We start from the raw sequence: 26,103 nt of genomic DNA, 5'->3' as shown, positions 1-26,103 counted from the left end.
AAATGCCTGCACTGAAAATTAATTTCTTTTTAAAAAAATTTTTTAATGATTTATTTTACATGCATTGGTGTTTTCCCTGCATGTATATCTGTTGGATCCCCTGGTACTGGAGTTATAAACAGCAGTGAGATGCCATGTGGGTGCTGGGAATTGAACTCAGGTCCTCTAGAAGAGCAACCTGTGCTCTTAATGGGTAAGCCATGTCTCCAGACCCCTGAAAATTAATTTCTTAAAGTGAAACTGTACCAGAGGATTACATTTTATCATTAATAAATTCATTATGTTGACAAATTCAATATGATTCCTTTCTCTTGAGGGCGTTCAGCGTATACTGATACCGTGGTTCTGTTTCAAAGGGTGGTTCTTGGATCGTGAAAGAAAGACATATGAGGAAACATTTCACCAGATTCTTGGTCAAATCCAAAAACTACCTTTTCTGGGAGTTTCCACTGGTTCCTGGTCAGTCTTGGCAGTTTGGCCCTGAACTAGCAGGGGCAGCTCCTGGGTGTGACTTGGAATCTGGAATTGGTGAAAGTTGAAAAATACCTGTTAACCTAATTCTGTGGCAGATTAGAAACAGGAACAAGCATTCTTTGGAATCCTTACCTTTTTTCGAAACAGGGTTTCTCTGCATAGCTTTGCGCCTTTCCTGGAGCTCACTTGGTAGCCCAGGCTGGCCTCGAACTCACAGAGATCCGCCTGGCTCTGCCTCCCGAGTGCTGGGATTAAAGGCGTGCGCCACCACCGCCCGGCAGAATCCTTACCTTTAACTTACATATCCCAAGACTACTTCCATTCTAGGAATCTTCTAGTATGTTATCATTCTTTTTTCCTTTTTTTAAATTACTATTAAGAGATTTTCTATTCATTTTACATACCAACATACCAACCACAGATTTCCCCTCTCCTCCCTCCTCTTGCCCATGTTATCATTCTTAATGCTTCATCCAGCATAGCCCATCTCAAATACAGACTTTCCACGTGTAGAGGGATAATCACAATGTTTCATACTCCTGAGCCAGGGTACCTCATGGCTATGTACAGTCTTATGTTTTGGCCTATGCCAAGAATGCTTATTGACTTCTTAATTTATTTACCAGCCTGCCAGGTAAGCTAGCTTTGTCCATATTCATCCATTTCTGCTAACATCCATCTAGAGCCTGCTATAAACCTAATCTTGTGTTCATCTAAGGGACACAGAGACAAGTAAGACATGGTTCTTCCTTCAAGGACTTGATGATCTGATACATAGATAAATCATAGATACCTTGATATTCACCATGACTCCTTGCAGTGCAGAATGCTGTGGAGACTCAGAGGAGAAGCATCTATTTCAGCTCAGAAGTGAGGGGAAGCCACTTCTGGAGGTAATTACTGAGCCAGAGTTAGAATAACAAAAAACAGTTGGCTAGGTAGCAAGGAGGAGAGGAGAGTTGATCGACCTGAAGGTGTTCCCACATGTCACATTTGCATGTAATTCTCACACACACACACACACACACACACACACACACACACACACACACACACACACGAGTCAGGTGGACTCTTAAAAAATTTTTCAGACTCCAGCCTGTGCATTTGGAGAAAAAGAGGAACAGTTCAGAAAGTATAAACTGTTGTGCTTGCTTGTCTGAACCTGGAGCATTTTTCCCCTGAGGAGAACATGTTAACTTTGTTTGTGTTATGTCAGGTGTGCTTCTTCTTCTTCTTTTTTTTTTTTTTTAAAGATTTATTTATTTATTATGTATACAGTATTCTGCCTGCATGTGTCCCTGCAGGCCAGAAGAGGGCACCAGATCTCATTACAGATGGTTGTGAGCCACCATGTGGTTGCTGGGAATTGAACTCAGGACCTCTGGAAGAGCAGTCGGTGCTCTTAACCACTGAGCCATCTCTCCAGCCCCCCAAGTGTGCTTCTTACAGACATATTTTAAAGAAATGAAAACTAGATATTCAGTCAAGGGGGAGTAAAATTTCTGAGGAAGAAAGGCTGGGGAGCTGGCTTAGTCAGTTACATGCTTGCAACACAGGGATGAAGATCAGTGTTTGTATCCCCAGCACCCATGTAAAAACTGGGCATGATACATGTCAGCTGGTAGGAGTGGAGTCAAAACAGGCAGATCCCTAGAGCTTGTTGGCTATCCAGCCTCGATGAATCAATGAGCTCCAGAGACTATTGGTGGAAGTACTAAGACAACTCCACATAATTAAAAGGGAGGCTTATTTTGGGTGGTAACTACAAGTAAAGGGATAGGTTATAGGGCCCGGGAGAAGTGAAGTGCAGTCTAGTGGTGTTCTCTGGAGAACTCTGCCTGGTCTACATGCAGCATTCAGGATCCAGGAGCCAAGGTAGCTGGCACATCCAGATCTCGGGTCTTAAGGGCTCCCGTCTCGGCCCACCTCATAGGCGTGACAGTTACCGGAAGCCTCAATAGGGGTAGTAATTCAAGGTCAAAGCTGGAACAGCTGCCCACTACAAGAGACTGTGTCTCAAAGAAACAAGGCACAAAAGAATGGCCCACACCTTTAATTAATCCCACCATTTGGGAGGTAGGTGGATCTCTATGAGTTTGAGGCAAGCCTAGTCTACATAGTAAGTTCCAAGCCATCCAAAGCCACACAGAGTGAGACCCTGTCTCAAAAACACAAAAAACAAGGTGAAGAATATTCAAGGAAGATAACCATGTCTGGCTTCAACACCTACATGAACATGTACATACATGTACACAACAAAATCCTGGAAAAAATAGACTATATTTATCTTGATGAAAGGCAATGTGTTGGCCTTCAACATGGTACCTGTATAAGATGTCCAGTCTACTCTTACACCAATGAAGACTTAATCTCACATAGTATTTGACCATTTAATTGGGAAGTCTGGGCCCAAGACAAATTTTGAGTCATCAGGAGTAAAAGGCTTGGCCATGGATATTTGTACATACGAAGAAAGGAGGCCTAAAGACAGAGTTCTGAGACACTGTGGCATTTAAAAGGCCACTTAGAACTGCGTATGGTGGCACATGCTTTTAATCCCAACACTCAGGTTATAGGCAGGCAATTTCTATGAGTTTGAGGCCAGCCTGGTCTGTATCGTGAGTTCTAGATCAGCTAGGGCTACATAGAGAGACCCTGTCTCAAAATAATAAATATGAGAACAGCCTTTTGAAAAAGAGAATGCTAAGGAGGCAGAGGCAAGTGGATCGAGGCCAGCCAGGTCTGGAGTGAGTTCCAGGACAGCCAGAGCTACACAAAGAAACCCTGTCTCAAAAAAAAAAAAACAAAAAACAAAACAAACAAACAGAGAGAGAGAGGGAGAGGGAGGGAGAGAGGGAGAGAGAGATTGATTCTTTCATTAGAGCCTGAAAAGTAATTGCCGGGGTTGCATGAAATCTAGAACTGATGGGAGTACAGAAGGAGAGTCCCAGGATAAGAAGTGTTGTGTTAGGTTGTTTGGTTGAATGCTGCAGAGGGGCCAGGTGAGCCTAAGAGGGTGGTGTAGCCAGTCCTTGACTTGCAGCCCAGGGCTCTCAAAATGAGTACTCAATAAGTAAGAAGGAAAAAAAGGATGTCATTGAAAGAGGAAGACACTCAAGGATAAGAAAGATTCAGTCATGCTGTCTCTTTTCTGCCCCAGAAACATGAGAGGGAAATCCAGAGGACCTGTGTAGTGGAAAGGGAACCAACTCATAAGTTGTCCTCTGACCTCCACATGCATGCCTAAAATAAGTAAACATAATTAATATGAAAGAGTCAGATGCCATGTCAGATGTTCCTGTTCATGTGTCATCTCGTTGGGCTTCTCTGGAGGGACATGCCTTGGATAGAGAAGAGGATGTAGCCAGCATCCCAACTCGGATGAGGGGAGAAGAAGAAGACATCTTAGGATCCAATAAGCTGTGGTTCCAATTCTGCAGTGTAGGTTATACTGCAGTAGTTTCTACTGGGGGATAGAAAGGAACAGTGGACTGGCTGGAGGGACACTACAGCAGATTATCCTCCTAGCTCTACTGAAGAAGAGGACTGACTTTTTTGAGGGTTCAGCCCTTCTTGTATCAATAAACCATCCTGTACCAACTATTTCCTCCACCCCTCTAATAGCCCTGGACATGACCTTCCATTGTAGAGCCCTTATGGGCTGCTCAGAGCCCTTGCTAGGAAACCGGCTCTAGGAAACCGACTGATCTCTCTATTCCTTTGGAAATGGTAGACTCTTCTCAAGAAGGATGCTTTCTAGGTCCGAGAGGCCAGAATTGTGGTTGGAAGCTTAGATTCTGGAAGCAGGCAGCCTTGGAAAATCCTGCACAACACCTGCCAGCTCTATTGTGAGAACAAGAAGAGGTATATTTGACATGGCATCTGACCACTTTTTTTAAAATTTGATTATATTTATTTATTTTTGGCATGTATGTGGAGGTCAGAGGACAACTTATAAGAATTGGTTCTCTTTCTACCACATGGGTCCTAGGGATTGAACTCGGGTCATTAGGCTTAGTGGCAAGCGCCTTTTCCTGCTGAGCTATCATCTCACTTGCCCAGACGGGATGTTTTTAAACTGTGGAAGTTATTACCTCGTACTGGTATTTGTTTGTTTGTTTTCGAGACAGGATTTCTCCGTGTAGCTTTGGAGCCTATCCTGGAACTCACTCTGTAGACCAGGTGGGCCTCAAACTCAGATATCCGCCTGCCTCTGCCTCCAAAGTGCTGGGATTAAAGGTGTGCGCCACCACCGCCCGGCTCATACTGGTATTATAAAAGATAAGCACATTAAAGTCACTCAGACTGGGGTCCTTTAGACTGTCTTGTCTTTCTTGTTCAGAGGTATAGTAATAAGTTTGAGGAGAAGGGCCTCTGATCATTACTGTTTCCTATAGCTGTTCCCAGCAACACAAAGGGATCTGGTCCAGCCAAAATGACTCTTATTCTTGTCCACAGAAAATCCTTTGAGTTTGAGGATGCATCCAGTCTCCAGTCCCTGTATCCCTCTTCTCCCACTGAGAATGGTACTGAGAGTCAACCCAAGTTTGGATCCAAAAGCACTTTAGAAGAGAATGCCTATGAAGATATTGTGGGTAAGCAGTGGTAGAGGTGGTGGGGGTGGGCCTTCCCTAGGGGCTATAGAACAACTACTAGAAGGAGATGTTCATAGGTTCACCTCATGTGGAACACCATGGTTCCTTCCACCTTAGGTAATTCCTGGAAATGGCAACAGAGCAGCTGAGGTGACTAAGCCTAACCCTGAGGGAGCTAAAATCCAAAGGGCCTTTGGGACCACAGGAAGAGACAAATGACATCATTCCTTTCTTGTGTTTTTGGAAGAATTGAGAGACCAACGGATACTCTTCCTTAGCTGTGTACCCATAGGCAAGTCACTTAACTTTTGCAGGGCTCTGTTTTTCTGTAAAACAGTGGCGATATGAGGATCTGAACAGTAACACTAGTAGTAATATTACTTTCTTAAGATTGTTGTTAGGGGTTCTGGAGAGATGGCTCAGTGGTTAAGAGTACTGGGTGCCCTTCCCAAGTTCAATTCCCAGCACCGATGTGGCAGCCCACAACTGGTTGGAGCCTATAACTCCAGTTCCAGGGGATCTTATGCCTTCTTCTGGCCTCCATGAGTACTACACACACATGGTGCACAGATATGCATTCAGGCAAACACTCCTTCCTATACATAAAATACATATAAATAAAATCTCAAAAAAAAAATGTTGTTAGAATTAAGTGAGCTAAGACTATGACACTGACAGATTTGGTGTCTAGTATAAGCCTGATTCCTGGTTCAAAGACACCTGTTATTTCCCAGTGGCTTAAGAGGCAAGGGAGTTCAGTGGGGTTCCATTTATATGGTCACTGATCCTTTATGAGAGTTCTTCCTTTTGACCTAATTCCCTCACAGAGACCCATTCACAAGGGTTTGTGGTATGGATTTTGAGGGGGCAGACATTCAGGTGCATGTCCCAGTTTCATAGATTCTAGAAAAAGACAGAAGACTTCTGTATCACAAAGGACTGTGTTATCTATGGCAGAGCAGGCAGCATGAGCTCCATGTTTTCCCCAGGCTCCCTCTCCTTGGCCACAGTGGCATGAGACTTTGGGAAGAAGGCCTCAGTGAGGTGTCAACCCACATATATAGGAGACACTGGGTTTTTCAAGACTTCTGGTAAATCTGCTCAACCATTGCTCTACAAGAACAGTTTCTGGTCAGAAAATAGATTGCCTCTGGCTGGGCCATAGGCACTATCTCCACCTTCCAAGGCTGTTTTCTGTATAAACACCTGGAGAATATAGTTTGGAGCCATTCATTCCTCCTGCCCTGCATAAGAGCAGCAGTGGAGTTAGAGTTGCCTCCCAGCAAGGGAGGAAGCATGGTGTGAGCAGGCTTGATGTCAAGGGTCTACAAGGGAATGGACCACATAGTCTTGGGTCTGGGTTGTTTGGGGCATTTCTGTTTGTTTTTGAGATGTGTCTTTTTTGCTCTGCATCGCAGGTTAGTCTGGAACTCTAAACCTTCCTGCCTCAGCCTTTCAAGTAACAGGATTATAGTAGGCATGTGCTATCCTGTGGCTGTTTTTGATGTTCATTTTAGTTCTGTCCTTATCTCCTTTGAGATGGGGCTTTGATTCTGTGTGAAATGTGTCTCTGAATAGATCAACAAAGCAGGGAGAAGCAACATGCTGTCCTCATTTCAGTGCTATCTTGCTCTATCTCAGGTCTTGAATTCAGAGAACACAGTCTTAATTAACATTAGAGAGATTAGTGAGTGACCACTGTAGATTCTTAGGATATGAGAATCTTATGAAGAAGGGGCCATCTGGTTCCCCATTTGATCTGTGTCATCTCTTCATAGTTTCCTCCTTATTTTGGTTTATCTTTATTTTTTAATGCATTATTATTTTATGCATCTGAGTGTTCTGCATGTATGTGTGTGAACCATGTGTGTGTCTGGTGCCTGTGGAGGTTGGAAGAGGGCATCCAGCCCCCTACTAGGAATTGAACTCTTGTTCTCTGCAAGAGCAGCAAGTGCTCTTAACCACTGAGCAATTTCACTAGCCCCCATAGTTTTCTCCTTACCAACTACTGGGCTAGCACTTTGTGGGAATAGTAGTCATAGTCACACCCACAGATATACTGCTTTCCTGTGTATGGGCATGTAGCATGTGTCCATGGAAAAGTGCATTGCAGAAGTAAGACTGCAGCAACAAGAGCTCTCTGACAACAGGGAAGGCTGGGCAGGGAAGCCTTTTCTCTACTACTTGGGAAATGATAGCTCTGTATTCAGAGCTGACACAGAGATGTGGGGATTAGAGCCAAAAGTCCAGAATTAAGGTAAGCAGTTAAGAAAGATGCTTTATCACCTGTTCTGTTTTGTACAACTTTCATCTCCAGCTCCTCTGTCAGAGAAGCATCCAGCCTACTGTGTTTCCTTACCTCCTCATACAGGATCCCAGAGTGGAAGAACATTTCTAATGAGTGAAGAGACAGTTCTGTTTCTTCATCTTTCCATCCTCATCCTATCCTCCCTGCCTCCTATCACAGGGTCTATTTCAGTCTGCAAAAATTGTAATGTTATCATCACTGCACAGTTATATATTCACTGTGACTGCCGTATGATGGCAGAAAGCTGTAGTTTTCTGTTATCCCTGCAGCATAACTGGCAGGAAGAACTGTGATCTTTACTGTTTGCTTACATGCCTTGGGAGGCCTTTCTGTGCTGCCAGAGGATTCCAGGAATAGATCTATTCTTACAGCAACTGAACTAAGAGGAGACAGATGACCCACCCCCTCCTCTCCCCTCTCTTTAGGGGTATTTCTTAGTTAGGGTTTCTGTTGCTGTGAAGAGACACCATGACCATGGCAACTCTTATAAAAGAAAACATTTAATTGAGATGACAGCTTACAGTTTCAGAGGTTTAGTCCATTATCATCATGGCAGGGAACATGACAGTGTGCAGGCAGACATGGTGCTGGCTACGGCTACATCTTGGTCAAAAGACACCAGGAAGTGAACTGTGACACTGGGCATGGCTCAGGCATATATGAGACCTCAAAGCCTACTCCTCACAGTGACATACTTCCTCCAAAAACAAAGACTCACTTCCTAATAGTGCCATTCCCTATGAACTTATTGGGGCCAATTACATTCAAACTACCACAGGGCGTTTGGGGGAGAATTTTTGGAGGTAGTGTCCTGGGCACAGGATTATTTCCTGGACCTTCTTAGGGGAGAGAGTATCTGCCTCTCATTTGTTAGGAAGACTTTTCTACTTTGGGATATTACATGAAGAGACAAGGAATGTAGGGACTGCTTGGTTGCTTCTTGGCTGGATGAGATAAAGCTAGGGGAAGTGCTGTACATGGTGAAGTTGGGGTTGGACATCTTCCTTATCACTCGCCTAACTTCTGGATCTTTGGAGCCTTGGGAAGAAGGAAGGGGAGTGTGGTGTAGGAAAGAGGGTAAGACAGTCCCCCAGCACTGATTTGGGTGTTTGTGTTTTGCAAGTTTGGGTGGAGATACTGGGAGTCTTTTGGGCCAATGCCTTGGGTATATTTTTTTGTTTGTTTGTTTTTTGTTTTTTTGAGACAGGGTTTCTCTGTGTAGCTTTGCGCCTTTCCTGGAACTCACTTTGGAGACCAGACTGGCCTCGAACTCACAGAGATCCGCCTGCCTCTGCCTCCCGAGTACTGGGATTAAAGGCTTGTGCCACCACCGCCCAGCCTATTTTTTGTTTTTTATCTCCCACAGCAGCTCAGTCTGAATCTTAGGACCTAACCAGAGAAGCTTGAAGAAAACATTTTCTTTCTGTTACTAGATTCTGGTTGATTTTTCCATCCACTTTCTTCAAAGAGGTTCAAGAATGTGAAGACCTCTTAGGGGCTTCCAGAGCTTTCTTGTTGCTGAACTTTGAAGGTCACTTTTATTTTTTTGTTTAGGATTGATCAGTAGTTCTGACTTCTAAGAGCCTTGTTCTTACCCAGCCTCTGCTTTGTGGGATTAAGGTGGTTTCTGGTTCCAACTGGATTATCTAGCTTTGTGCTGCTTCATGTCCACTGGGACAAAAGAAGCTATATTCTGGGCCTGTGGTGATAGATCTATGAGGGAAGCAGAGAGCACCCATGCTAAATTTCCATCTTGGGCACATCCCTTTGGCCTGGCGTTCCTGGTCTATTAAGAGATTGCAGCCTATTGGCCCAGAGGCTATTTGGTCATCTTGGTTAGCAGCAAACATGAGCAGGGCACTTTGGGGTATTTACTGGCCTCCTGCCCACATCAGGCATGATGCCTGCCTGAGGTATTGAGTAGGATACTCAGAAAGGCTGAGATTTAAAAGGCTACTGGTTTGCAGTAGTGGGGTTCAAAAAGAAACTTGTTGCCTTGCTGTTTCCTGAGCCTGACAATGAAAAATGCACCTTAGAAAACAACTTGCTAAGGAACTATGTAGAGTGGCCTCTTCCTAACCAAGGAGCCTGGGCTGCATTCCTGTTGAGATTCCCACTCCTATCAGTAGCTGAGGCCCAGTGAGAGCTTCTGGGATACTGGAACTTCAGTGGGATACAAGTCAGGACAGAGTCAATAGGCCTTGCCAGTAAAACCTTTTCAGCTTTTTCTCTGCCTTCTCTCATTCACCCCCAGGTTAGGCAACAGTAAGGAATAGAAGGAACCTATCAGCATGGATGGTGCTGCAGCAGGAAGCAGAGCAGCCAAGAGATGTGGCCCAGGGAAAGGTGCCCAGGGCTGTTGGGAATTGGTGTCAAGCCTTGGAGGGTGGGTTACAGCAGTCCCCAAGGGAACTGGCCTCCCTCCTGTGTGAGTTGAAAGCCAGAGGATGGCTAGGAAGGGAAGCTACAGACCTAAGGCCTTAGCCATGGTTGCAGCCCATGAGTGTTATAGGTATCTTGGATAGATGCACTCCTTCCTAAACTGTTATTATGAAGGAGTAGGGAATGAAGAAGGCAGTTTTCCTGTGTGATATCCCAAAGAGCTGTGGAGAACAGTTAGGACCTGGTGAACCTGGAGTCTTCTTCCAGAAGGATCAGTGTGCTGAGATTGGCTTTTCTGGGGAGCCTCTTTCAGAAGTGTGCAAAGCAGAAGTGACTGGGGATGCCTCTAGCCCTTATCTTGTCAACAGATTTGGGAAAGGTTGAGACTTCTGGTTTCCTAATCCAAGCTTGATGAGATGGGGCTGCTCAGAACAGTCTTGGCTTACTACTCTATCACTGTCCCAATGCTGTATGAACTGGTAGAGGGAACCATGTGGGCACGGGTGTAAGGGAAAGGTTTGCAAATCCCTGTCTCACATCAATTCCTGGCAGATTGTCCCCTTTTTTCTTCATCCAGATCTGGCCTCTCCAGCCTTTGCTGGAGGCTGTTCTGAGCACTTTGCCCCAGCCTCTGCTTCAGTGTTTACTTGCTCTCAGCAAATTCAGTTTATTGGCTCTAGAACTCACCATCTCTTTGCTCTTTGTCTATCCATACCTTTGGGCATCTTTTCTGTCTACAGAGATAGATAATTGGGATTTTGTCAGTGAAATAGTCCTAAGAGTTACTAGGAGTGGATGACAGGTGGACTGCAGGGATCAACCAAGGCTAGGAAGCAGAGCGTGGCCATTAGTGGTACTTAGAGAAGAAAGGCACTAGGGCTGGACAGGAAGAACAGGAACCTGAGGCCTTCCCCTCAGAGGCAGTCTCAGCATGCAGAAGTGGATTGTCACCAGCATGTAGTTACACTGTGCATTTACTGCTTCTCTGGGCCTCATCTTACACTTTTGTCTGGGAACTTTAGATTTTATATCAATCTTCAAAGCTCTGATTCTTGGAAAAGAAGAAAGGGGAAAGAGGAGAGAAGGATGGAGGAAAAAAAGAATTAGACCTAGGACTCACAGCATGGCCCTCAGACACTATTAGGAAGTTTAAAAATACCATTGATTGTGGGATGGGGGATAAGTCCATCCATCTCCCTTGCTGTGCCCATCCTCTCTCCTTCCCTGTTCTAGGGGGCATTTGATAATGTATAAACATTTTTTCGTTATAACTGAAGGAGGCTAATGTCAAGCTAGTATTGAAAGGCCAGAATTGCAGTAAACATCCTATAAATGGTCAGTTCATCAACCCAAAGTGTTGACTACTTAGAGAACCTTGATAAAAAGGGATTGAGATGGGTCTTCTTATAGGTTGGAGATAATAAGGATTCTGGCCAATCACATAGCCTAAGACAATTTGAATGAGCGTGAAATAAATATAAACAAATATTCTTCCCCAATCTGGACAGTAATGCACTGGCCTGTTTTACAGATCAGGAAGAATTATGCCCTGGCATTCTTCATCACCTTCACCTTTCAAGCTTGTGAGATATTTGTTAGGTAGGAACCAAGGAGTAGAAAGTCCACCCCATTTCCTGCTGAAGTGTACCTCACAGTAGAGTAGACTGAAAAAAACATGCATGGGATGCTGGACTTGAGACAGACAGGGCCACTGGGCCAACTTTACTTAGTCAGGGCCCTGGAATGGAGAAGAGTCATTTTAATGGCATGGCTGTTACAGGAAAAGCTCTGCTCCATTTCTGGGACCATGTGGTGTTACAAATCACTTAATCCACCCCAACTCTTTTCTTGACCTATCCTTGACTCATAAGTTTACAGAGATTTGTATTGCTCCTGCTACAATCTGTAGCCTCACTCCCCCACCTCTGTAAAGGCATTTCCTAAATTCATTGTGGTTTCTTATTTAATAAATAGATGCTGCAGTTTAGGAGAACTTCAGCTTCTTGAGGAATCTCTAAGCATCCTGGGTTTGGGTTTTCTCTTGTACCATGTTTAGGGAAGTTGTAATTCCATCAGCCTCTGTTTCCAGTCCTGTAGGAGTGGGGTCTGAACTACTGTGGGGGCTAAGACACATGCAGGCATCTGCGGGTTAGGCATGGGGCTCAGCATTCACCCAAGCTCAGTCCTACTCACAGTGTAGGAGCAAATTCTTCCCTAGGCATGCTAACTGCCACAGAGATCCCAAACAGTGGCACTGGGCAAACTAGGGCAAGAGTACAGAAAGACAAGGGGAGGGGAAGTGAGGGTTGTATTTGTAAGGAGTCTCTTGGGATCTCGTTACTACCATGATTTTATTGATGGAATTAAGCCTGGACTGATGATACATGACTGGTTGGTATTAATTGTGTGAGAAAAGCCTCATTACTTTAATCCTAGCACTCGGGGCAGAGGCAGGTGGATCTCTGTGAGTTTGAGGCCAGCCTGGTCTACAAAATTGAGTTCCAGGACAGCCAGGGCTGCACAGAGGAACCCTATCTCAAAAAAAAAAAAAAAAAAAAAAAAGGAAGGAGGGAAGAGAAAAGCCTCATTATATATCAGAGAGAGGGAGGGGCTCGGGGTATAATTTAGGAAATGGTGTATCTCAAAAATCTTACAATCTTTAGGGTCAGGGACTGTGTTTGGGGCTTTCCTGAGATTTTTCTGGTAGTGTCAGTGCAGTGCCTACTGCCAGAAACTGTTCCTGAGGCACAAGAATTCTCCCCTTTCTTTTGGCCCAGGCTCCTTCCAAGCCTTTCACACTCTCATGTCACTGCAGAAAAGTCTGTGCCAAATGGGGAGTAGTGAGGGTTCTCTTTTTGCTGAGATCAGCAGTAGAGAAGGTAGCCGACATTATGCTGAGAGAGATAGATGGAACAGAGTTTCACTGAATACTTGTGGCTGTTTGGCCCTCTGGTTGCCTGAGACAAGATCCCTTCCTGGAATACTTGGAAAGCAGAGGAGTAGGTTAGAGGAGGATCTGGCAAAGCCCTGGTCCCTGGAGTTCTTTCAAGCTCACCCCTGAAACTAGATCCAGAAAGACCCATGGGGAGTTGAGTAAAGAGAGTTATGGAATCTCTGAAAGCCTTTCCAGAAGTGCCAATCTCCAGGGGCTTTACCAGCACAAGGGCTAGAGCCAGGGACAGACTCGTGGTGTCAGCTTTGTCCTCTGCCAGTCTTGTGCAATCCCTAAATTTATAAAGCAGTGGCCAACAAGGCTGAGCTGAGATGAACTGGAAATGGGGAGTGGAGGCCTCAGCTTGTAGACTTGGAGCCAGAATCTGTTTGTAGCCTCTCCAGTGCAGACGGGCAGCCACATGACTCATGAGCTGAAGCTATTCTCTGTGGTTCACAGGAATTGTGCTTGTATCTCTCATTCTCTCCTTCCCTTCTCTAACTTTGCCTCCTCTGCAGGAGAGCTTCCCAAGGAAAACCCCTATGAGGATGTGGACCTAAAGAACCGAAGAGCTGGAAGAAAATCTCAGCAGCTGTCTGAGAACTCCTTGGACTCTTTGCACAGGATGTGGAGTCCCCAAGACAGGAAATACAACAACCCACCCATGCAGGTAATGCGGTTCTGGCCTAGGCAGTGTGAGGGCCTAACCTCAAGGGACAGGGTCAGCTTTCACTTATGCTCTCATCCCAGCTGGCAATTGGCAGGGGAAGTTGCCTCAGGAGAGAGCTGTGTACCTATTGCCTTCTCCCATGTTGAAACTGCTGTGGACAATTGAGATGTGCCCTTAGGGAATCCTGTCTTGCCTTTTTTCCCCCTCACCATCTAAGTTCTAGCAACAAAACCAAACCAGGAGCTCCCAAAGACTCCTATCAGTATTCCTTCCTTCAGTGGCAAACAGGAAGACAGGGCTCTCTTTAGAACCTGGACATTCTGCAACTCTGCCACAAATCATCTTGGTCCTGGCATTTGAGGGTCCATGGCCAGACTTGGAGAGCCAGCCAGTATCAGGAGCCTCTCAGTGAGAGGGCCCATCGAGGGCCTGTGCTCTCAAGGTGGGTTCCAGCTTTTCTTAGTCTCTGTTCTCACTAGCACTTGGTGGAGAGGTTGCCTCAGGAAAGAATTGTGTACCTAGGGAGTCCTACCATGTTGAAACACTTTGTGGACTGGCAGGTAGGATATCCTCAGGAATGCTTGCCTTCTTAGTAATGTGTGGGATCTACTGCCGATTACGCTATACTGGAAAGCATCAGTGTTTATGGGCAAAGGGGTGGGGGATATAGATTGGGCCTGGAGAGAGAGGTAGCCCAAGATGTTGTAGTGAGGGAGCCACTTGAGTATGAGGTTCACCTTGCTGAGCCCTGGTGGCCAGAGCCTAGAATCCTGCTCTATCTCTGGAAGAAGTGAGCGTGGCAAGTCTCCAGAATCACAAAGCAAAGCAGACTGGCAGGAGAGCATAAGGAGGAGTGTTTGGGACTGAGGAGATGGTGCAGTGGGTAAAATGCTTACTGTACAGTGTGAAAATCTGAGCACAGATTCCCCAGAACCCAGGTAAAGCCAAATGCAGTAGCATTGGTCTGTAATCCCAGTGCTCCTAATCAAGATTGGAAATGGAGAATCTGAAGAAGTTAGTGGGTCACCTGGCCTGACATATGCAGAAGCAAATAACAAGAGACCCTGGCTCAAACAAGGTGGAAGGTGAGGACCAACACCTGAAGTTGTCCTTTGTCCTGCACATGTATACCCACATTCAAACAGGTACACACACACCTTCAAAACAAAAATGGGCTGGAGAGCAGTTAAGAGCTCTTACTATTGCTGGGTGGAGTGGTACACACGCCTTTAATCCCAGCACTTAGGAGGCAGAGACAAGCAGATCTCGGTGAGTTCAAGGTTAGCCTGGTCTACAGAGCAAATTCCAGGACTGCCTGGGCTACACAAAGAAACCCTGTCTCAAAAAACAAACAAACAAACAAACAAACAAACAAAAACAAAAATTGCTATTATTATAGAGAACCCAGGTTTGGTTCTCAGCTCTCACATGGCAGCTCACAACCATCTGTAAGTCCAGTTTCAGGGGATTTAATGCCCTCTTCTGACCTACACAGATACTAGGCACAAATGTGGTACACATACATACATGCAGGCAAAACACTCATACACATAAAATAAATAACTCTTTAAAAAAATAGCAACAACAATAAAGATGTGTTTGAGGAGAGAGAAGAAAGCTGAAAGGCCCAAAAAAGCTTTTAGAGAAGCTCATTCTGGTCTTGTCCAGTGTGCCAGGAAACAGGGTAAGTCAGGAGGTAGGGAAACAAGTTGTCTCTGACCTACCCAAGTAAATCTTTAATTGGACAGATGAAAGGACCTGGATAGTTTATAGTGTTGGGCAGAAAAATACATAAAGGGGTTTCTTCTGGCTTTGAAATCATGTGATTTTGATAAAGCATCTATCCTTTTGATGCACTCTGTTCAAATAGGCTTCCATTGGATTTGTATTGCTAGCTTGATTGACTTGGAAAAGATATTGGCTGTGGAAAGGAAGGATTTGTTGAAAAGTAAGGAGAGACAGAGTGAGACAAAACTCGGGATTCCTCAGGAAGTACCTGCTTTCCAGAAGTCCTACTATCAATTAGTCAGTTAGGTGTTCTGTACTGAAGAACATCAGCTGTTGATTGGGGTTATACAGGGCCAGAGAACGAGGCAGTCCAGGGTGGCATGGTGAGAGGGAGCCACTTGAATGTGAGGTCTGCCTTACTCAACTTTGGTGGCCACTATCCAAGAGCCCTGTTTTCTGGAGGAAGTAAGCATGGTCAGGCTTCCAGGATCACATAGCACAGTAGGCTAGCAGGTAAGTCATGGACTCTTCCAGCAAAAGGATTTAGGACTGAGGAAGTAGGAAGACTGGCCCCTCCTCCACAGTCACAATTCTTGTCTCAAAGTTCAGACAATGCCTGGAGAATTCCTGCTTTGTCTCCGCTTTCTACGTAATAGATGATCCCAAAAGTCTTTGCTTTATTCTTTTCTCTCAGAAATAGTGAAACTTTCTTTGAGGAAGCAAGTATTTAATCTAGCCCTTAACATGGCCAGTGAACAGCTAAGGTCTTCAAAGAGGAAACCCCAGTATATTGGATTTCCAGCATGGAACTGATGAGAGCTGAGGATCCCAGCCTTTTAGCTTCTATCTGTAAGGATTATGTCCCTAATTACGCCACCAGCATGCAACGGCTTCCCAGCCTAAAAAGCAGGTGTGCCCTCTGTGTGTTCTTTTTTTCACACTCTCTCCTTCCGTACTCCCCACTCCGTGCGGTCCTTTCTCTCTCTCCCTCTCTCCCTCCCTCTCCCTCTCTCTCCCAATAAAGCTCTAGAAAGATAACCATGGGGGGCTGGAGAGATAGCTCAGAGGTTAAGAGCACTGACTGCTCTTTCAGAGGTCCTGAGTTCAATTCCCAGCAACCACATGGTGGCTCACAACCATCTGTAATGAGACCTGGCACCCTCCTCTGTATACATAATAAATAAAAAATCTTTAAAAAAAAAAAAAAAAAAAGAAGAAGAAGAAGAAGAAAGGTAACCATGGCTTGTGATATTTCTGCCAACCAGCACTCTCCTCCGTCAGCACGAGCGTCGTCACTTAACCAACACTATCCCCATATACCAGCAGATGGATACTGACAAGACATTGTGGTGAGCCACTCTCTCATATCCTGTTCCCTATGCCAGCTGTCCCTGAAACCCAGCAGTCAGTCCCTGCGCAGTGGGAACTGGTCAGAAAGGAAGAGCCATCGTTTGCCACGATTACCCAAGAGGCATAGCCATGATGACATGATGCTGCTGGCTCAGCTGAGCCTGCCATCTTCACCCTCCAGCCTCAATGAGGATAGCCTTAGCACCACAAGTGAGCTGCTGTCCAGCCGCAGGGCCCGTCGAATTCCCAAGGTATCCTCCCTACTTTGAACCTGAGGCACTAGGCAGGTGGGTGGGCAGGCAACCAACTTCCTCTCTGGCCTTCCTTCCTCCTTTAATCTGGGCTGCTTCCTCAGTTCCTTTTGAGTAGACTGAGACCCCCCCACACTCCACCTTTTTCCCCTGGTCCCTTGCCTTATCAATAAGATTACACTAACTGCTTCTCAGTACTGACATGCTAGGGGGGAGGGAAAAGACTAGCTGAGACTCCATTACTAAGTGTCATAGATGAATTTGGGTTTTTTTGCACATAAAAATCTTTGGCCTTTCAGGGACCTAAAGAATCAGACCAGCTCTTCCTATGTCTTGAAATCAAAGAGCTTTCAGCAATGATTTGCACATGTGTCCATGTGGCCAGTCCTCAGCCCAGAGCAGCAGGATTTAGCTAAATGGTATTTTTAGCTTGCAAACAATGCTCGGGTATATTGAGAATTTAGCTTCTTCCTGTCAGGCCCCAGGTTATGGCCCAGAGAGGAAAGGCTAGAATCCTTGTTCCTGTTTTTATATCTGAGAAGCTCTTTGTCTCGGTTGGTTCGATGACTCTTGGGACCCAGGAGCTCCCATCCTGTCTAGTTTGATCACAGTTCCTTCCTTTGGGGAGCTAAGTTTAGTGTTCTTGTCTTGGGGCAAGAGCCCACTCCTGGGGCACAGGGTAGATGGAGAACTACCAAGCATGGCTGGTAAGCCTCCATTGGGGTCATTTCAGTAGGAAGACCAATGCTGGACTTAGCTAGACCAGTGCAGAAGCTCTTGCATACCTGAAAGGGAAAGAATGGGCTCATAGTCCATCTTCATGGAAGTAGGAGCAGCTGGTGTTACGAGTTACCTTACCCTCTCTGCTTTTTTTTTGTTTTGTTTTTGTTTTAAACCAGCTTGTCCAAAGAATTAACTCTATCTATAATGCCAAGAGAGGAAAGAAGAGATTAAAAAAACTGTCTATGTCCAGCCTTGAGACAGCATCGTTGAGAGGTAGGCATTGATGTCTAACCTGGGTGACCTTTGGGGGTCCATGAACGTCAGGAATGGGGTGAGGTGTGGATTGACTTCAGTTTACCTCACATGGGCTAGTAATGGGATCCTTCTACCTTCTAGGAGGGGAGAGCCCTTCCAGGAAAATGTCTACATAAGTGGGAGGTCCCAAGAGGAAATTAGCTCTGGGGTGGTTTCCTTCAGGCTTTGGGCTATGAGGCCCTGAATTAGAACATATAGGAATCTGCTTTGGGCAAAAGGAAAGGCCAGACTTACTGGGCACTGTGGTCTGTTTTCCATTTCAAATCTTGAGCTGTCTGAGACAGGGCCTTTGTATTCCAGGCATCTAGGCCTCTCTGCTGGCTCAGCCTCCAACTCAGGCCCTCAGCTTCACCCAGATCAGCCCTGGGTAGGTGTTTGCATATAGATTAGCAATTGAGGTCTAATCTCTGAGGTATCCTGGGCCCAGGCCACTTACCTCATGTCATTGGCCCAGAGTAGCCCAGACTAGGTTTAGGTCTATCCCTCAGGAGAAAAATTGGGAGGCAGGCAGGTCAGCAAGATAGCTCATCAAGTAAATGCACTTGCCGCCAAGCATGGCAACCTATGTTTGATCCACAAAACATACATCAACTCCTGCAGTCTGTCCTCTGACCTCCACACGAACATGGTTACATGCATATATCCATATACATTCTCTCTCTTTCACACACACACACACACACACACACACACGATAAATGAATATAAAAAAAATTTTTTTTACAAGCTAGGAGTTGGACTCCAAAAATATTTGTTGTAGGCCAGGGGCTCAGCAAGTGTGTCTGCCTGTTGTTGCTTTTCCAGATGAGAACAGTGAAAGCGAGAGCGACTCTGATGACAGGTTCAAAGGTAAGGCTGACACCCTTCCCCAGCCCCGGGGAATCAGCCCTTCCTTCTGCATGCCTGGGCCCAGGGTCCAGACTGGCCCTGGGGCATGGGGAAAAGTCAACAGGAAGGTCAGCTTACAGACCTTACCATCAGAGCAGGAGGTTGTAGAGAAATTCTTCTCCGAGCTCAGCCCTTCAATGTTAAATCCAAATGTTGGTCTCTCATTGTCAAATTTAAAGCAGTTGACTTTGTCCATTCTTCCCAAGCCATTGTCCATGGAGAGTGGTTACTACATTTGTTTGGTAAGTATTGTAAATCTGGAGGGCCAGGCATAGGTTCAGATTATAATCAACTCTTTTGGTTACAAGAATTGTTCCATAAACTGAGAATATTGTCCTCTGGCAGCCCTGAGGCCACCTGTCTCTTCTGTGACTGGAGAGGAGACTGAAAGGTCTACCTCTCTGAATAGGTTCCTGGACCTTTAGTATTTCAGATAACTTGGGAAACCCTGCCTAGATCTTCCTTAGATAAGTAACCTATGTAGGAGCTTGCTCCCTCCTTGAGGCCTTCACTGGTACCCAGACAAGCTGACTTTGACTTCAAGGTAGAGACAAAAGGTCCAACTATAAAACCATTGTGGATATTTTACTTTCTAGTTCATACCTTCTGTGCCAACAGGAACTACAGCTATCTGTTAGTGGTATATCCCAAGATGAGCCTGGCTTAGACAGTCCTGTTAGCCCCAGCTCAGCTTCCAGGGCCTCAGGAAGATTAGCACACTAGCTCCATGCGTTAGCACAATCATTATGTAGGTTCAGATATCAATACTCATCTCTGAGACCTACCTTGGGGAAAAGTCAGGTAAGATTTAGGCACATAAAGGTTATCCAGAGATGGAGTCCTGAGTCAGGTGAATAGGGCTGATGGGAGGCCTTTGAGGGGCCAACCTGTTTGTCTTCTAATATGAGACCTGCCCGCAGCCCACACACAGCGCTTGGTCCACATCCAGTCCATGCTGAAACGTGCGCCCAGCTATCGGACACTAGAGCTGGAGCTACTTGAATGGCAGGAACGGGAGCTTTTTGAGTACTTCGTGGTTGTGTCCCTCAAGAAGAAGCCATCCCGGAACACCTACCTCCCGGAAGTCTCCTACCAGTTTCCCAAGGTGAGCATGCCTGCCTGCCCTGCTGCCTTCGATGCCCTCTTCTGCCTGTTGGTCCATCTGGGAAGAGGAAGTGTGCTTCCTTCTTAGCTCTCCAAGTCACCATACCCCTGAGCCTCTTCATAGCTAAGCGAGAAGACAGGGTTTCTGGTGCTGTGGGCATTAAATAACTCCTCTCACCATGGTTGCAGGGATCCAAGAAAGCATCACAGATGTTCCTCCTGCCACTCTTTCGCTCTTCTTCTCTCAGCCACCTTATTAGAAGATGATTCACACATTCAAGTTTCCAGTTCAGCATCCTTTAACGTGTTTTCAGAGCTGCACAAACTACACTCAATTTAGAACATTTTATTATCTCCTAAAGAACTCCCCCTGTTCACTGGCAGGCAATCCCTGTTCTCTCCCACCTGTTTGTATCTTAAGCACCCTTCTGCTCAGCAGCCAGTCTGGCCCCCTTGTAAGCCACAGGTATCTCTCTGCTCTTGCCTGTGTGCAGTGTTCTTTCTCCTGCTCTTTACCTGGCTGCTGGCCCCTTCATATTTTCAAACAGCAGAAGTGCCACCTCTCTGAGATCTTTTCAGAAGCCTAATCAGCTTCCCTCTTGCACACTTTCACTTCACTTTGCTTTTCTCATTTGAGGCACCCTCTGAAATGTTTGTTACCTCACCCTCCTGACCATAATGTGCAGGTTCAGGGATGAATCTTGTCCATTTTGTTTGCATCCATAGCCCCAGAACACAGGAGGAGATGCTTCTCAGTACCTGTACCCCTACTATCCCCAGGGTCCTTGTCTTCTCTTGGTTATCTCTCCCCATATTCTTCTTCCCTACAGCTGGACCGACCCACCAAGCAGATGCGGGAGGCAGAAGAAAGGCTCAAAGCTATTCCCCAGTTTTGCTTTCCAGATGCCAAAGACTGGCTCCCTGTGTCCGAGTACAGCAGGTGAGGCCTCGCCTGGTCTAGCTATAGGAGGGAAGAAGACATAGACTCATTTTCCCCCATAGTGGTGGACAACCAAATGTGGCTTGTCCTGGTCTCGGCCTACTTTCCTAAAGTAACCTGAGTCTTTATCCTATACCTGAGATAACAGTCCCTATTTTGGGAGCTATGTCCTGAGCCTTCTTCATAACTTCTTTGATGCCAGACCTCTCCCTCTTTCCTGTTTCAGTGAGACCTTTTCTTTCATGCTGACTGGGGAAGATGGCAGCAGACGCTTTGGCTATTGTAGGCGCTTACTGGTGAGTAAGACCATTCAGTTCTCAGAGGCTGGTGGGCAGGGGAGGGCCAGGATATTTGTACATCTCTGTTTACCCTTCTGCAGCTCTATCCTATGTGAAAGCCTGTGGTCTACTGAACATACTGCCCCTAGTACATTTACTTGCACAGTTGAGGGACTCCTGGGATAACAGAATTCAGAGTAGCCTATCCGATTGGACCCTGGGATCTAAGATTATATGCAGTAACAGATGGGATGCATCTGCTTGGTTGTTTTATCGTTTTAGCTTTCTGGACTTTCCTTTGTATTTTTTCCTTGGATTGTCAGCTTAGATTGCTGACCTCTAGTCATGATCATGTGAACCCATAGTTTATATTTGTTTATCTAAGTAGGTGGAGCACATCCTTATTCACTCAACACCTGGCCAACCTGATATTGGGAGGAACCCTGTCCGTGTCTAGTAGGGCTGCAGTCTGAGCAGAGGAAGAGATGCATACCTTCTCTGGGATTCTTGGAGAGATACTTTGAATTTAGGGGAAAGACACTGGGTTTTGAAAATAGAAACCATTTCTTTCTTTTTGTTTTTTCAAGACAGGATTTGTGTGTGTGTGTGTGTGTGTGTGTGTGTGTGTGTGTGTGTGTGGCCTTGGCTGTTCTGGAACTTGCTCTGTAGACCAGGCTGGCCTCAAACTCAAGAGATCCACCTGCCTCTGCTGGAATTAAAGGCATGTGCCACCACTGCCTTGCTGAAAATAGAAACCTCCCCCTGTCCCCCAAAAGCAATTTCTGTTTCTGTCATTCCAGGGGAAAAGATGGTGGTAGAGCCACAGAGAACCAGAGGGAAAACAGACCCCAGGGCCTATCTTCCATTTCATTCTTCTCTAAGGTCATTCATTAGGTTGTTGACAATGTTCTTTGGTTTCCAGACATTAGAGGAGAAGGCCTTGTCAGATACTAGTCTAGGGATGGATAAAGGAGATCCTAGACAGGAATCTTATATAGAAAGCATATACACAAATTTTCAGCACATATCCTACCCTCAGTGTACAGTAGCTAGTCTAGTAGAGAAGGCCAACTTTTAGCGTTTAAGGGAAGGGCTATGAAAGTAAAATTTTGCCTAGGCTCTTGTTATTTCCAAGAGAGATGCTTCACTGGATTTGTGTCTCTACTTTTAAAATCTGCATGATAGCCTGTAAGGTATTATTATCTCTGACCTGTAGACTAGGAAATTGAAACTCCAAGGTGGAATGACTTGCCCAAGGTCACACAGCAGTGAGGTAAGAGCCAAAACTGACTCTCAAGTCCTTTATCACCAGTCTGGCATTCTTAGATTCCCTCTCCCCACCCAGAGCATGGTCTAGGGAAAAAAGGTTATTTGACTATTGAATGCCTAGTGTGCTGGACTGAAGAACAGGGGAGGGGTCCAGATGCCAGGCTGGGAGCCAGGCAGAGCAGCATGTGCTTGGGTCCCAAGGACCCAGGGAGGAACGTTCAGAAGGCTGCCTCTGCCAGCACATGGATGGAACAGAGCTGTGCTCTTCTGCAGCAGGCCTGCTGCCCCCAGGGAAGAGCATGTTTGTCCTGGCGCACTCAGAGAGGGCCTGGGCTGGGTCCCTGCCAAGGGGGCTGGCACTGGCTCGGCATTCCTGCAGATTGGACACAATGATTCTAACCCAAATCCCACATACTTGATTTAATCACTTGGGGCTTTAGGGGAGGTGGGGAGTGGGGGAGGGAAAGAGAGAGGAGTAAGTTTCAAACCTAATATGGACAAAAACAGATTCTGCCTTCTCTTTAGGTCTGTGGCTGTGGCCAGCAGGTTTGGAGACTGAAATAGCCCCATCTGCATTTGCTTAGCAGCCTGCATGAGGGGCCAGCACCTGCTGCTCTGCTCCCTCCCCACTAGGCTTTGCCAGGCCCTCCAGGCCTCTGAACCCAGAGGCATCCATGGGTCCTGCCAGCTCCTTGCTAGAGACTGGACTCACCCTAGTCTACTTGTGGGGCTCTAGCTCTGGGGCGCTCACAGTATATAGCTCTTTCTTCAACTACATACCTTTTAAATCCCCCTTTTTTTGTTCTCTTTCACTTCATAGCATACCTCTATCCTGTGTCTCTGTGTTCCTTTCCCTCCTTCCTATCAGAAAACAACATGCTTTGGAGGTAAGACAGCAAGATGAAAGGCAGCACAGACTCCTGGCTACAACCTTCTATTTATTTGAGCTCAGGCAATGGCTTAATCTTCATGAGCTCAGCTGTAAAACTGGGTGATAATGTGACTCTTATACTCTTTCTGTGTATAGTACCAAGGCTAGGACTCTTATAGGAAGCATTTAATAAGGAGTTATTCCCTTTTCTTGTCTGTTTTCATTTTGCCTTCCTTGGGCATGGATCAAGGGGAGAAAACGGATATTTTGCAGAGTGTCCCTCATGATGATGGGAAGGGGGGAGATAAGGTCATATGTCTTGTTCCTAAGAATGTCCATAAGTCTTTCTTGGGGGCTGGAGAGATGCTCAGTGATTAAGAGCACTTGTTGCTCTTGCAGAGGACAAGGTTTGAGTCCTGGCACCTACATGGGATCCAGTGTCCACTTTTGGCCTTCATTAGCACCAGGCACACATGTGGTACATATGTAAACATGCAGGCAAAACACACATAAAATAAAATGAAAAAAAAATTTAAAAATTAAAATTTAAAAAGTGTCACAAAGTTCTTCTTAATATCACATCCTTTTGGGTGGCATCCTTAGGGATATTAATCCACAAATCACCCTTAACCTTTGCCATGCTGCTGTGTCCTCTGCGAGTCACTGTCTATGTTTTCCTGGAACTTGGCAGGTCTGCCCCCTGGGAATTGTGGCCTTTCTTTGGGGACCTGGTTGAGTTTAGAAGATGTTTATTGTCATCCTCATTTTAGGGATTGTACTTAGTGCTCAGTTCCCAAGGACAAGGAGCCATATGTGGTATTCATGTATTCTGTCTTTCCCTCTTTCCTACTCCTCCTCTCTAGCCAAGTGGGAAAGGGCCTCGGTTACCAGAGGTGTACTGTGTCATCAGCCGCCTAGGCTGCTTCGGCTTGTTTTCCAAGGTAAGAGACACTGTTGTCCTCCCCATCCCGCAGTGACAGCCCTCATAGGAGTATCTGCAGCTAGCCTAGATGAGGAAAGCACCTGTGTGAGACGGCACACTACAGAGCAAGTAGAGGTGGGCTCTCAGATTCTTAGATCCCCACGCTGGCTTACTGCCTGGCTTAATGCTGGCTGGCATTTCCCCAACTCCTGTGTTGACAGTGACTGCTCTGTAGCGGCTCGGCCTGGGCCATGGTCAGAGCTGGAGTCCTTGGGGAAGCCAGTAGTGCTCAGGAAGCTGTTTCACAGGTGCAATTTCTTTTGCCCTGCTGTTGCCTTCTTGGGGACTAAAGCAGGGCCAGTGAGGGAACTGAATGGTCACTGAGAGCCAAGAGAAACAGGAAGGGTACAGAGATCCTGGCAGGGCAACTTTCCTGTCTCCAGGCTTCTGGTCCAGCTTGGTCAGAGGCCAGGCTGCCCTCTTCTCAGTCAAAGAAGTGGGGAAGGCAGTTCCCAACACTTTCTCTCTTTGGGCTGCTGGTGGTGGGCACAGGTCCTAGATGAGGTGGAGCGCCGGCGTGGGATCTCAGCTGCACTGGTCTACCCCTTTATGAGAAGTCTCATGGAGTCGCCTTTTCCAGCCCCAGGGAAAACCATCAAAGTGAAGACATTCCTGCCTGGTGCTGGCAATGAGGTAGGGAATTGCTGCTGCTTTCATCTCTGGCCCTGGACTGGGTCTAAAGAAGAGCCTGGCCAGCCAGAGTTGCAGTCTCTGGGAGGTGTAGAACACAGACAGTCCCTTCCTTCTTACCTTGTCCATACCCCTAATCGGGAATAAAAAAAGGTGGACCCTGGAGCTGTAAGTGTTGCCCACTTCTCTTCTGCTAGGGACTTTAGCTGACCTGCATCCTGGATTAACTGTGCCCCTATTCATTTAGTAAATATTGATTATGAGCTTTCACAACTGGAGATTATACCAGACCTTAGATGCAGTCGTGAAGATAAAAAGTGACACAGCTCTGTCTTCCAGGAGTTTCTTACCTAGAAGGGGACCTGATGTTGAATAATTATATTTATAAATAGTGAATTTCTAAGTGTGTGTGAAAAACAGAACAGGATCCTATGAGAATGTATAACAGAGGGTCTGCTTTAGGTTAGGGGGGCAGAGAAGACCTTCCCCCAAGAAACTGCCATTTTACCGGGGGCCTAGCAATGCATAGAAGGTAGCCAAACAAAGTGGGTGAAGGGAGAATGGTAGAGGTGGAGGAAGATTATTGCAAGTGTGGGAAAAACAGGGACAGGACAGGAGCTGGAGCAGAACAAATGCTGCTCAAGCACTTGAAAGAAAGTCAAGACGACTAGAAGCGTGGTGAACAGGCGTAGGTGGGCAGGCAAGGACCCAGTCAACCTCAGGGTTTGTGCCTGCCTGCTCAGGTTAAGAATGTGGGGTTTTATCCAAAAGAGGGCTAAGATTCACTCTGATGTGTCTTTAAATTCTTTGACTGCTATGCAGAGAATGGGCAAGAGTGAAAACAGGGAGGCAGCTAGAATACAGTGTAGTAACACAGCAGAAGAGATAGGAGCCTGGGCCAGAGGCTGGTGGGGAAACTGAAGAAAAATAGATGGATTGGTAATGCTTGGCGTTTGCTAGGAAGTAGAAAGTGTGATAGAGGTTCTTAAGTCAACCCTGCAGTTTTCTGTCCTGGGGAACAGGGTAGGCGATGGAACCATATCCTAGATGGGAGCCGATGAAGAATAAGGAGAGATCTGTCTTATAATTTAAGTTTGAGGCACCAATGAGAAGATAGTAGCAACGTGTGTAGATAGGGACGAAATGAAAGCCCAGTCCTGAGGAAGCCCCAAGTAGAAGCCCTGTGGTAGAGAGGTAGCAACCCTGAAGTTGGTAGACAGAAAACGAGGAGAGGAAGTGGCTGAGAAGCCAAAGAAAGGGATCCCTGTGGAAGAAGGAGTAATGGGAGGTGCAGCCAGGTGTGCTGACAAAGAACAGACTTGAGGTAGAGCCCAGGGGTGGCCGGGCTGACTGGAGAAGTGAAGGGTGAGACAGCTCTGGTAGATAGCTCTTCAAAGGGCCTGGCTTTGA

General features: G+C 46.2%; 1 protein-coding gene across 19 annotated transcripts in view; it reads left to right on the top strand.

The window, feature by feature from the left end:
* Dennd2b (DENN domain containing 2B) overlaps nt 1-26,103 on the top strand; it is a 189,805-nt gene that overhangs the window by 152,373 nt on the left and 11,329 nt on the right. For 15 of the 19 annotated variants that reach the window (XR_013048714.1, XM_076563433.1, XM_076563434.1 and 12 more), the window contains 10 exons: nt 4,936-5,072; nt 13,213-13,364; nt 16,478-16,693; nt 17,593-17,689; nt 18,536-18,580; nt 19,540-19,724; nt 20,554-20,663; nt 20,890-20,959; nt 23,945-24,022; nt 24,556-24,696. Coding sequence is in view for 18 of the 19 variants with exons in the window: in XM_076563433.1 (XP_076419548.1) it covers nt 4,936-5,072; nt 13,213-13,364; nt 16,478-16,693; nt 17,593-17,689; nt 18,536-18,580; nt 19,540-19,724; nt 20,554-20,663; nt 20,890-20,959; nt 23,945-24,022; nt 24,556-24,696 (1,231 nt within the window). In the remaining variant the exon portion in view is untranslated. The remainder of the gene's footprint in view (nt 1-4,935; nt 5,073-13,212; nt 13,365-16,477; nt 16,694-17,592; nt 17,690-18,535; nt 18,581-19,539; nt 19,725-20,553; nt 20,664-20,889; nt 20,960-23,944; nt 24,023-24,555; nt 24,697-26,103) is intronic. The other 4 variants (XM_076563444.1, XM_076563443.1, XM_076563442.1 and 1 more) reach the window with 1 other exon arrangement.

Source organism: Peromyscus maniculatus, chromosome 1 (assembly GCF_049852395.1).
Source record: "Peromyscus maniculatus bairdii isolate BWxNUB_F1_BW_parent chromosome 1, HU_Pman_BW_mat_3.1, whole genome shotgun sequence".
Classification (NCBI taxonomy): domain Eukaryota; kingdom Metazoa; phylum Chordata; class Mammalia; order Rodentia; family Cricetidae; genus Peromyscus; species Peromyscus maniculatus.
This window is presented reverse-complemented; position numbering and strand designations above follow the sequence as displayed.